General features: G+C 47.3%; 1 protein-coding gene across 2 annotated transcripts; it reads right to left on the bottom strand.

Moving 5' to 3' along the window:
* On the bottom strand, nt 1–12,705 carry LOC148684704 (uncharacterized). Of its 2 annotated transcripts, XM_088676572.1 has the most exons (5): nt 12,454–12,705; nt 6,815–6,970; nt 4,292–4,393; nt 1,536–1,661; nt 1–639 (listed from the first exon to the last, which is right to left on the bottom strand). In XM_088676572.1, the coding sequence occupies exons 2-5, from the start codon at nt 6,968–6,970 to the stop codon at nt 496–498; spliced, it is 528 nt and encodes a 175-aa protein (XP_088532698.1). In that variant the 5' UTR covers nt 12,454–12,705; the 3' UTR covers nt 1–495. The 2 variants fall into 2 exon arrangements, with proteins under 2 accessions (XP_088532698.1, XP_088532699.1); XM_088676573.1 differs by lacking the exon at nt 4,292–4,393 and having other exon boundaries at nt 12,454–12,600.
* Nucleotides 12,706–12,740: the final 35 nt, after the last annotated feature.

Consider the following 12,740-nt stretch of genomic DNA (forward strand, 5'->3'; position numbering starts at 1 on the left):
TTCATGATAAACAGGTTTATTGTGATCAACTCACATTCTCAGATACGTTTCAGCAGAGGCATTTTGCTGGGGCCTGGGGAGTGCACTCTGGGTGCCCTTGAAATGCCACAGAGGACTCTAGGATTGTGTGAAGCCACTTTCCATGCCCCCAGTACTGCTGCTGCTGCCCAACAGAATCGCCTGGGCTGCTAGTATATTTGGGGATGGGGCAGGGAGGCTAAATCCAAAGGACATTCTAAATCCAAAAAGGCAACACAGCTATGAGCTCTGGGCTTTTCTGTCCATTTGAAGCTGGAGTAGATTTTTGACTTTATTTAAGACCAAGTCTGAACCGCAGAGGTGAGATGAACTGCAGATGTGAAAAGAAGCGACTTTCTCTGCTGAGCCGAGCCCAATTCCCAGCCCGTCTTGCACCCGTTGCATTTTGATTTATCTAGCAGATAAGGAGACACAATCCCGAAAGAGGACCTTCAAATGGGCCAGGAAGGTCCAGCGTCAGGGGCGAGGCTCTCCTCCTGCCAGCAGGAGGTCCAGGTAGGCCCCTGCCAGAAGGTCCTCCTGGCAAACGCCCAGCTCTTTCATCAGCCGCCGGGCCACGTCTTCGCCCTCCTGGGGGCTCTGTTGTTCCTGGAGAACCACCTACGGGGATGGAACAGAACCTAAGAAGCGCCTGCTGGGCCAGGCCAAGGGCCCTTCCAGTCCAGCATCCTGTTCTCCCAGGTGCCCCAAAGGGAAACCCACAAGCACAATTTGAGCACAAGAGCAGCACAAGAGTGGCTAGTAGCCACTGACAGCCCTCTCCCCCTCCATGAACTTCTCCAGCCCTCTTTTAAAGCCACCCAAGTTGGTGGCCGCGAAGGCGATTCCACGTAACGTGTTGTTGGGGCGTCTTCCGTGTTTGCCACACTAGGGGGAGTCGAGTGGGCTGGTCTACCAGTGAGGTGGACAACCTAGACAGAAGCCAATTCTGAGTGTGCGTGTCCATCTTCAAAGCAGAGTCTGCTGCAGTCCTGGTAGGATGGTTCTGGGTGGGGCCTCATCAAGGTCTTGGCAGGGAGCTGCAGCGATTAAACAAGAAGCACCCCTGGGCTGCCCCCTCCCCTGTCTGCCTTCTACAGGGATAATATAGAGGACTCTCTGCCCAACCCCATAACTAGAACCCAATTTAGCAAGACGGTTTGATTTGGTTTCTTGGCTTCTGGTTTCCTCGCATCCCTTGCCAAAAGAAGCTGGAACTTCTGTTTAGTCTGCACTACTGTTTAGTCCCCCGGACCTGCCTAGATTTCTTCCACCTCCCCTCGGATCTGCCACCTTGACCAGATTCCTCTCCCCTGGTGCAACCAGCTCCCGTTGGGCCTTTATTTCGCTTTGCTCCTTTCTCCAGGCCAAACCCTGCCTTCGGTCTCAACTCCCAAGCCTCTTGTCTGAGCCTCCAGGGCCAAATTTCACGTCCGCCGGCTGACCTGGCAACTGGGAACTGCATTGGAAAGACCCCCAAGGGCGCTACGCACCCCCACACCCCCGGCTACCCTCACCTCCAGCTCCATGAAGTCGCCCAACCCTTCCACACAATCCACATGGATACGGGTCTGGCCCACCAGGTAGAGGCGTCGCTCCTTCTTCACCGTCCCCTGCACCCCAAGGGCCTGGGACAGCACAGCCTGCAAGAGGAAGAGTGAGTGGGGGGGGGGGGTCAGGCAGAGGGAGAGCAGCATTCACACATGCATAGATCAGGTTCTCCACCAGGTCTACCAACCAGCCTGTGCATGCCACACGAAAGTGTTAGCATTCGGCCGTCCCGGGGGCCAGCTGTTAAACTGGTCCCACAGGCCAAACATGCGATTGCTCTCAGAAACGTGAAGAACAACACACACACGGCAGTAAATAAGGCTAACTGCTTTATTTACATATAAACAAACTGGGAGCTCTACATTATGGCTCCCTCTCTCTGGCATGACAGCCAGTAAAGAGAAAGAACAAAGGAGACAACAGTCCCACGTAGTACAGTAAGACAAACACCAGTGTCTACGTCACCTCCACTCTGTGGGAATGAAAACACATACAGTCATATGACAATCCTATGACTGCAGACGGGGGATGAGTCTCCCAACAGAAAGGTCCTGAGTTCGGAACCCGGTTTAAAGGCTCTCAAGGGAGCAGAGCTGGGAAAGAGCTCTCCTCCTCTCCATCTCAGGCCTTGGACAGCAGCTGCCAGTCAGAGGAGCTCAGCAGCGGCATTGTTATTCGCTGAGTTCATATCCTGCCTTTCTGCTAAGGTACCTGTGAGGGGCAAGGGGTATCGCGAAGCCCCTCCCCTCCTGAGTTCCAGCCCAGCCCAGAGCACGACTGAGAGCAGGGAGAGCTCCAGCTCCAGTGGGGAAACAGGAAGTGGGGTCCAAGGCTCTGGCAGGGTAGAAGAGCCAGCGTCCCAGGTGGGACAGGAAGGAGGAAAGAGGGGGGGCAGACCCATCCCCCCAACTCCGGAACTTCGCAGAAAGCGTCGGGGGAAGAGGATGGGGCTCCCCAAGTTGTTATGCTGGCGCAAGACGCGCCAAAAGCCATTCGGAGGTTCTGATGAAAGCTGAAAAGATGTGTCTCTGTAAATAGCTCTACCTTTAGCACTGTAAATACGCAGCACCAATAAAAGAGATAAAATGCAGAGTGGTGGAGAGTCGTTACTCTGAAGTAGTCCCATCCGACCACTGTGACAGTACCCAAGGCAGTTTACGATTCAAACACTAAAACAAATGCATTACAGTGGTACCTTGGTTCTCAAAAGCCGAAAACCCAGAAGTAAGTGTTCAAGTTTTCAAACGTTTTTCAGAAGCCGAACATCCAATGCAACTGTCAGCTATTGTTTCCGGGGCCCCAGCACCAATCAGAAGCTGCGCCTTGGCTTTCAAACATTTCGGAAGTCGAATCGGCTTCTGGAACGGATTAAGTTTGGTGCTTTTGTTTTTGCTATTTACTTAGCTTTTTTGTTTTTGAGGCTTTTTCGGTTAGTTAGTTTGTTTAATAAAATAATAATTTGTGACTGTGTGGAACCCAGTTCAGCTACTGATTGATTGATTGATTTGATTATGTGACTGCAGAAACAATGACTATTATCAGTGCAGGTAAGAAAAAAAATAATTTTAATTTTCATCATCTACAATACTGTCTTATTTATTTTATAGTACAGTACATTGATTATTGCTTTCATTTTATGAATCAGTGGTCTCGTTAGATAGTAAAATTCACGTTAAATTGCTGTTTTTGGAGTTGTTTTTAAAAGTCTGGAATGGATTAATCCGTTTTGCATTACTTTCCATGGGAAGGCGCGCCATGGTTTTGGAACGCCTTGGTTTTGGAACAGACTTCCGGAATGGATTAAAGTTTGAGAACCAGGGGAGCACTGCATATAAACCACAATAGACATTTATAAAGTTATGCACAGCATGGAAAGGGGGATAGAGAAAAGCTTTTCTCCCTCTCTCCTCACACTAGAACTTGTGGACATCCAAGGACCCTGAATGATGGAAGATTCAGGAGAAAAGGAAGTCCTTCTTCATGCAGAGCAGAGCTAAACTATGGAACTCCCTGCCACAGGAGGCAGGGATGGCCACCAACTTGGATGGCTTTTAAAGAGGAATGGACCAATTTACATGAGGAGGAGAGGGCTATTGGTGGTTATGTTCTGCCTCCACGGTTGGAGGAAACCACTGGAGGGGAGAGGGCTTTTGTGCTCAGGCATCTAGTTGCAAGAACAGGACACTGGACTAGTTGGGCCATTGGCCTGATCCAGAAGGCGGTTTTACAAAATAAAATTTGCATCCAAAATCAAGAATAGTAAAAAGATAAACAAAGATTCAACCAAATCTCTGGACTTCCCCCCACCCCTCCGTGGGTTCCGTCACTAGTCCTTTTCTGCTGCATATTTTAAGTCACTCCATTTTTTTTAATATCCCATGTATTCCTAGTTCTTGTTACATTACAAGTGTTATTCAAATCCTGCTAAATAGTTCAACTGTTTCTCTGAGGGAAGTTATAAATTACCTCCATTCTTCATTGAAACTCTGTTCTTCCTGGTTTCTGATTTCAGAAACCAGGCTCTCCTTATGCAGGGTCCTGGGCAGAAAGAGCAGCCAGGCCACTCTGACTGACCTCAAGAGGCAGGATGGGAAGAGCACAGCTTCCAAGAGAAGGGGAGAGGCACTCCTGAGGGAGCCCCCATCCAGGTGGGCTGCTGGGCAGCATCCAGCAGCCCTTAGGAAGCACAGCGAGAAGCAGCTCCCACCCCAGAAGGAATTACCGTAAGCCCGGTGGGATCATCTGTGGGAGAGATGGTATAATGCGAGAGCTTGGGGCCTTCAGCGTCAGGGCGGTTGTAAAAGACCAGCTGCCCACGGCCGTCCTGCAAAGAGAAGATTTGGCGTCAGCCCATGGGAGATGAAGCAGCCGCCTCCCCGAGAGGAAAGGAAGTTCAGGGTATGGCCATTTTTATTGATCAGGATGTAAAGTATGCCCCTTTCCCCCGCCCCCCCCCAAAAACCATCCTATTTCGCAGAATTCAGTCTGAGAAGAAATGCAACATGCCACAAATGGATTCCCTTCCCCTCAGGAGCAGGTGTATAAATAATAACATTATTATTATTGCAATCTCATTTTCGCAAATGTGGCTTTTCTTTTTTTTATGATTTTCCATTTTATACACTTCAATAAATTTACAATCATTTTCACATCTTTCTGCAGTTCCTTATATTTATTTTTTATATTTTCTGCATATTCCAAATTAACTTAACTTACTCGTTTATTCATCTACTTTAAATATATATTCTCATAAAATTGCAGGTTATTACAATAATCCTGCCAATTTTCTTATCTGTTTACAATTTATCTGTAAAGATCCAATAAACCACTTCCATTCTTTTATATATAAAAAAGTTTGTTATCTTGATTTCTTATTCTTCCAGTAAGTTTTGCCATTTCTGCAATATTCCATACATTTTTGTATCCATTCTTCCTTTGATGGGACCTCTGCAGCTTTTTTCCCTTTTCTGGGCAAGTAACATTCTTGCTACTGCAGCAGCATACATGAATAAGTTTCTATACATTTTAGGTAGTTCTGTCCCTATAATTCCCAAAAGAAAAGCTTCTGGTTTTTTTGTTTTTTGTTTACAAAGGTTATTTTAAACATCCTTTTCAATTCATTATACAGTACATCATTTCCCAGTAAGCTTTAACCTTACTACAAGACCACCACATATGATAAAAAGAATCTTCTTTCCCTTGCAAATGTGGCTTTTCAATCACCACAACCTAAAAGAGACGAAGACTTTTCAGCTCACCACCTGTAAAAATGGCTTCTGGCCTCTTCCTCACAAGATATTTGGGAATAAAAGTCATACGAGTCCACAAAGCACTCTGGAGACTGAAAGGATCCTTGAGAAGAGATTTAAAGTACTACTAGAGATGGGTATCAGGCTCTTGACTTTGACCATTGCCTAGTTCTGAGCTAAGAGAACTCCAGAAACAACTCACTCTTGGACTGACGATAGATTGCCTGTCTAATAATTTATCCACCCACTCGCAGAGTTTGAACTTTGGTCTCCTGGAGGCTGAAAGCTCGTTTGTGAGGTCAGTCCAACAAAGCAGGGGAAATCGGGCAGCAGTTGGAAGTCCAAGGCCAGGGCTGGGGACCCGTCTTCAGCTCAAGGGCCACGTGTCAATGGTGGGTGGAGCCAGAGGCAAAAGTGGGTGGAGCAATAAATAGGAGATGTTTACCTGTGTGCAGTAGGCACACTCAAGGCCCACCCTCTCTATCCTCTGACCCTGTGGTTCTCAAAGGGAGTGGAGTGCCGCATTGGTGCGGCAGGAAGATTCAAGGATAATCAAATAAACATTTAAATATTTCAATGTAGTATAGTATCGCTATTTTTTGTTGTTGTTGCAGAATATAGATATTCAAGAGCATGAGCTATTCTTCTACAGTTCTCCATGTCATATTGTTGTGAACAGGGATTTTCAACTCTGACCAATCTGAAAGATTAGAAAAGAAAAAGGCTTCTTTGTGTAGATGAGGAGAGTTTGTTTGTCTCAAATTAGACCTAATATAAATGAGATTAGGGACCCAGGTGGCGCTGTGGTTAAACCACTGAGCCTAGGGCTTGCTGATCAGAAGGTCGGCGGTTCGAATCCCTGTGACGGGGCGAGCTCCCGTTGCTTGGTCCCAGCTCCTGCCAACCTAGCAGTTCGAAAGCACATCAAAATGCAAGTAGATAAATAGGAACCGCTACAGCGGGAAGGTAGATGGTGTTTCCATGTGCTGCTCTGGTTTGCCAGAAGCGGCTTTGTCATGCTGGCCACATGACCTGGAAGCTATACGCCGGCTCCCTTGGCCAATGATGCGAGATGAGCGCCGCAACCACAGAGTCGGTCACGACTGGACCTAATGATCAGGGGTCCCTTTACCTTTACCTATAAATGAGATTACCCGGCAAAAAAGAAAGCTCACACCTCTCATTGAGTAAGTATGCATATTTAAGGTACATACGTAAGAGGCTCATATATTTTGGGAATGATTCACGTTCTTATGTAGTTGCATCGTTTTATACCCCTGGATGCCCGATGATTATATTTTAAAGAAGTTGCGTTCTGCGTTGTAAATCAAGCACTGCTAGGAGTCGTCTCCCCCCCCATGTATTTCCTATCAATTAAAAGAATTGGTGTGGCGCAAGCTAATTTTTATTCTGAGAACCACTGCTCTGACTAGACAAGATGCAGCTTCTCAGAGTTCAGAAACACCCTCCGTCTAAGCACAGAAAGACTCACTCACCCTGAAGTCCCTAAGCTTCAGTCGCCCGTTGGGGGCAGGGAAAAAAGTGTCAGTCTGAAGAATGACACAGCCTGGGGATCCGCTCAGCCGCTCAGCGTTCCTTAGTAGCTCTGCCCGGTCCCGAACCCGCGCCTTGATCTCCACGTTTGCGGGCATCTGGAAGAGAACAGGGAAGTTCCAAAGAGGCAAATAAGATTATCCAGTGCAGGTGCTTTCAAGGTCCTGGGAAACTCTTTGCAACTCCTTGTACACCAAGGTGTCCCTGCTACCTAAACCACAGGCCTGCCACGGAACCAGCACTGCAGAGAATTCTAGGAGGTTTGCCCAAGCACTCTCTCTCATTGTATGCAGGGAGCTGTTCAGTTTCCCTATTGCCCCAAGGCAGGTGAGTTTGGCAAAAGCACCCTCTGACTACGAACCTTAGGACCCATGGGTAATAGCAGCCAAGCTCCCTTTCAGGGAGAATAATTTCAAATAATAATCTGTTTATTAAAAGGATTTGAATACTGCTGCATAGTAAAAGAAAAAATATATCAAAGCGGTTTACAGAAATAAAACCATAACATAAAGCCATTGAGAAGTTGAAAACAGACATCCAAGGAACAGAAAGGTGAGACTTTCAGGATAAACGTGGCCCATTCCAGACACATTTTAACACCCCGTCACTGGTGTTGCTCTGCTTCTGTTTGCCTAAATTTAAGAACCTAAAAAGATGCTACTGGGTGGGGACAAAGGGGGCATCCGGCTCTCACAGTGGCTTATCAGAAGCTTGTGGGGAAACCGCAAGCAGGATCCGAGCGCAGGAGCAACTCTCCCCTCCTGCAACTTCCAGCAACTAGGACTTAGGAGCATGGCTGGCTCAGAACATATAGACCCTGGGTAGCCCTCTCCTCCTCCATGAACTTGTCTAATGGAAATGATGCCTTATGAGGAACGGCTTAGGGAGCTGGGTATGTTTAGCTTGGAGAAGAGAAGGTTAAGGGGTGATATGATAGCCATGTTCAAATATATAAAAGGATGTCATATAGAGGAGGGAGAAAGGTTGTTTTCTGCTGCTCCAGAGAAGCGGACACAGAGCAATGGATTCAAACTACAAGAAAGAAGATTCCACCTAAACATTAGGAAGAACTTCCTGACAGTAAGAGCTGTTCGGCAGTGGAATTTGCTACCAAGGAGTGTGGTGGAGTCTCCTTCATTGGAGGTCTTTAAGCAGAGCCGTGACAGGCATATGTCAGGAATGCTTTGATGGTGTTTCCTGCTTGGCAGGGGGTTGGACTGGATGGCCCTTGTGGTCTCTTCCAACTCTATGATTCTATGATTCTTGGAGAACAGGTGAGGTCCCTGAAGACCAGAGGTGGGCAATGGTTGTCCCCATCTTCAAAGTGGGGGGGGGGAGAGGACCCAGGTAAAAAAAGCTACTGAAGGAGAGCACACCACTTTCCGAGGGAGTTTGTTCCACTGTCATGCCATGTAGAGATATAAAAAAAGGTAAAGATAAAGGACCCCTGGACGGTTAAGTCCAGTCAAGGTGACTATGGGGTTGCGGCGCTCATCTCGCTTTCAGGCTGAGGGAGCCAGCGTTTATCCACAGACAGCTTTCCGGGTCATGTGGCCAGCAGGACTAAACCGCTTCAGCCACAATGGGACACCGTGACGGAAACCAGAGCGCATGGAAACGCTGTTTACCTTCTCGCCACAGTGGTATCTATTTATCTACCTGCACTGGTGTGCTTTCGAACTGCTAGGTTGGCAGAAACTGGGACAGAGCAACGGGAGCTCACTCCATCGTGGGGATTTGAACCACCGACCTTCCAATCGGCAAGCCCAAGAGGCTCAGTTGTTTAGACCACAGCATCACCCACGTCCCCTGGTAGAGGTATAAATAACCACCTCTGAGGATGTGCAGAGTTTAGCCCCCAGGTATCCGAGAGGAGGATGGGGAGTTGCTAAGAGGTGGAATTTCCAAGCAAGGCTGAGCCCACACTACTGCCTCTCTCTAGGAAACTGAGGGAATATTTGGGGGTGTGTGTGTCAAGAATGTCAAGAATATGTCAAGAATGCTTTGAATAATTTTTATTAATTTTTAGGGGGGAAAAAACACATATAAAGTATACAACATAAACTTTGTCCCTTCATTTTCCCTCCACCCACAAGCCCACCTCTGCCACCAGTGAGCCCCATGGGTATTGGGGAACAAAGGGGTCCATTTTAAGCTGGGTTTGACCTCCCCCCTCCTTCCTCCCCCCTCATCCCCCCCCTGCCACTGAGAGGACAAAGGCGGAGGATCTCTGGGGATTGGCTTATCCCCCAGCTATTTCTTCACTGTACTGGAAAAAAGAAAAACAAAGAAAAAAGGAGAGAGGGGAAAAAAAGCAAAAATATGAAAAGGGGAAAAAAAGGGAAGGAAAAAAAAAGGAAAAAGGAAAAATATTAATGGCTTCCACGACTCTCCTCCTCCTGGATTTCCCAACCTCTTTACATAGTTATGGCGGGTTTTCTAATCCAATTCAGAATCTTATTCTTATAATATTAACACAATCCTCCTCCTTCTTCATGCTGTCCCCCTCTGAGCCCCCCCCCCCTGCCACTGGGGTAGCCCGAGGAGTCCAGCAGTCAAAAGGTTCCATTTTTGTGTCTGGGTTTCCCTCCACCCTTCCCTCTCCCCTCAAGGCACCCCCTGCCACTGGGTACCAAGAGTAAGAAGGGGGAGACAGGCAGTTTTCCACCCAAACACCTGATCACCAAAATTATTCAAAAACAAACTCTAAGCATATTTCCTCAGCCATTCTTTTTACTCCCTCCAGAAAGCTCTTAACCTTAAACTATAAAAATCTCTCCTCCCCCCCCCCATGTCCCTCCTCCCAATTGGATCAGCATATCCTTTAACAGGCCAAGATTCCGACACCGTTGTTCATAGACCAAAAACAGTACCTTAAACTAAAAATTTTACCCCACACCAATTCTTTCCCACATCCACTTCCAGACCTCTGCTCCTCCCTCTTTCTGCCTTTCCCTCCCTTCACTAACACCATTCAACATTTCAGTCTCTCCAGGATTTTCACTTCCATCAATCTTCTCTTCACTTTGCTTCTCCTTGTCGGCCTCATCTCTTCGTTCTGATCTTTGTTTTTCATCATCCAACACATATTTTTTATAGTCTGAATCAGTCTCCAAATTGTCCTCAAATTGTTGCTCCTCACACACAATCTCATAATCAAAATTGTCCTCTAAATCTTGCTCTTGCACCTCATTCTCCTTTTCTGTTGGATTGAAACATTGCCTTTCCTTGTAGATATCTTCCCATGTTTGTAGATAACCCAGCACAGCTTCCTGGAAAGCTCGAGAGAATTTTGTTTTCATAGTTCACTTGACCACAGGCAGACCAGAGATAAGGGCAGAAGGGTACTGGAAAATTCCTCTCTACAACGTTTTTGGCTCCATCTTGGCTGTTCTTATCCTTTGTCTTTAACCTCATCAGATTTCAAATTTACAGTCCGCTTAAATCCTTTTAAAACCTTTTGAATCAATTTTTCCAATTCACAGGAATAAAATCGTCTTTCTTAGCCCTTTAACAATTTGACAGCTTTTGACAGCTGTCAAAACGTCCTCCCCCTTGTTGCTGCTGAACCTCAAGGGGCAACGACACCGGGGGGCTGGGGAGGTTTGGAAAAGTCTTTCTTTCTCTCGGGTCCGCAATCTTGAAAGAAGTTTTCCCTTTTCGGCTTGGGAATATTTAATGCGCCTCCCGATTGTCCATTTGGAAGAGATCGGCTTCCGTTACTTTAGAATCTCTTCCTATCTTCAAATTTAAAATTTTTAAGATCCGAATAGAGATTTAACTTACTTTGAAGAAGTCTTTTATTGCCTTTTATTGCCTTTTATTGCCTTGGAAGAATCCGCCGCTTGCAGGCTGAGGACTCGGAGCTTCACTTCAAGGAGGTAAGATGAAACCCAAAAATGGCTCCCGCGACTCCACTCCGCTGGCTCTCGATTGCTCTACTGAGCTCTCGGGCAGCAGAGGATTCGTGTTCGGAGCAAACAGCTGGGCACTATGTCACCGGGACTCTCTACTCGGTGTTTTTTCGGGGAGTCCGCTCGCTCTGCGGACTTCCCCCCCCCTCCACGAAGCCAGGGACTTCAGAGCACGAAGTCCCTGCGTCCAACTTCACCAGCGCAACGAATCGGAAGCCAAGAATATGTCAAGAATGCTTTGATGGTGTTTCCTCGGCAGGGGGTTGGACTGGATGGCCCTTGTGGTCTCTTCCAACTCTATGATTCTAATCCTCTTCGAAAACAATCTGGATTGGTAGCTGTCACTGCCTCCTGTGGCAGGGAGTTCCAGAGCCCCAAACTATGCAATATGTTGTGGAAGACTTTCCTTTGCGACGAGTCCCAGTGTTAGGAGAAAAAAAGGGGGGTGGGAGCTTCCCTCCATGTATTAGGCTTTATTTTATACACTTCTCTCGTGTCGCCTCTTACTCGCCCTTTCCCCTAAAATGTTTTCAGAGGCGGGGCCTACATCCGCCCCTCCATCCACGGGCTCTGAGGGCCAGAATACTTGGCTGCCCCCCACCAGTGCCGGATTTACGTATAAGCTGAACAAGCTCTAGCTTAGGGCCCCACTCTCTTGGGGATCCGAAAAAAAAATAAAGGAAAAAAACCACACGCACTGGGAAACGGGGCGGGGGGGGGGCGCCGGAGGGATCCGTCACGCCACGGCGCCAGGTATGTTTAAGACGGCCCTGGACAAGTCCTTCTTCACGCAGGGAGAGTTAAACTATGGAACTCGCTGCCACAAGAGGCAGTGATGGTCAAACACTCAGATGGCTTTAAAAGAGGAGTAGCCATATCAGTGCCGGATTTATGTATAAGCTAAACAAGCTCTAGCTTAGGGCCCCACTCTCTTGGGCCCCCCAAAAAAAATTAAAGGGGGAAAAAACTGGATGTACATTTCCAAAATAGAAGATTAACAACAAATAAAATAAAACCTACATACAGCAACAGTGTTTTGTGTTGTGTAGGCTCCTAGGATGTAACTCATGGGCCCACCTGCTCCCTAAAATATCACTGGTTTGCTCCTTTCTATATATAGGGTGCCTACATTCTGCTATTTGTAATTATTAGTAGTTTGCATCATATATTTACACCTATTGTTATTTCATGTTATAGCAAGTTTCTAGATACTAGATTATGAGTTTTTGTAAATTGTGCTTCTAAAGGAACTTTTGTTGTTGCCAAATGCCAATGTGTTTGCATTAATAAGTTTGTTATGAATAAAAAAACTGTTTTAAGTTAGAGCTTAATAATTATTTCACTATTAATACACTTCTTCTTAATTGTATCTCACTATTAATATACTTCTTAATTGTATTTGAGTTCAACAATTACTTTGATAAAATACATCTTTTGTGATGTGCAAATGGCTTTAGATACCTATTAGGTCCACCAATTACCATATAGCATATATTCAACACACAAAAACAGCGACCATTTGTTGTTGACAAGGGACAGCTGGACATAGAAAGGGCCCCATGACCTTCAGGAGCTGAGGGCCTCAACTGACCTAAATCCGGCCTTGCCCCCCCACCTCACCCCATGGTCTATATCTCAAGCACTGGGGGTGTAGAAGCTGAACCCACCGTCAGTCCCAGAAGCTTGGCCGGAGACCCAAGCCCGACCCCGACCTGCCTGCGCGTTCCCACGTATGTCCCGCTCACGTATCTCCCGCGCCCAGGCTTCCCTACTCCCTGGCCGCTGTGATTGGCCCCCCCGCGCCAGAGGCGGATCTGGAGCGGGGGCTTCGGATTGGCCGCGGGGTCATGGGGTGGGGCCTCACCAAGGCCTTGCCCACCTTCCCGTCAGCATCTCTCTCGACGTTGACGCCGCGAGAGGCCAATCAAAGCCGGCGGCAAGGAGAACGCGCGGC

Source organism: Zootoca vivipara, chromosome 9 (assembly GCF_965207765.1).
Source record: "Zootoca vivipara chromosome 9, rZooViv2.hap1.1, whole genome shotgun sequence".
Classification (NCBI taxonomy): domain Eukaryota; kingdom Metazoa; phylum Chordata; class Lepidosauria; order Squamata; family Lacertidae; genus Zootoca; species Zootoca vivipara.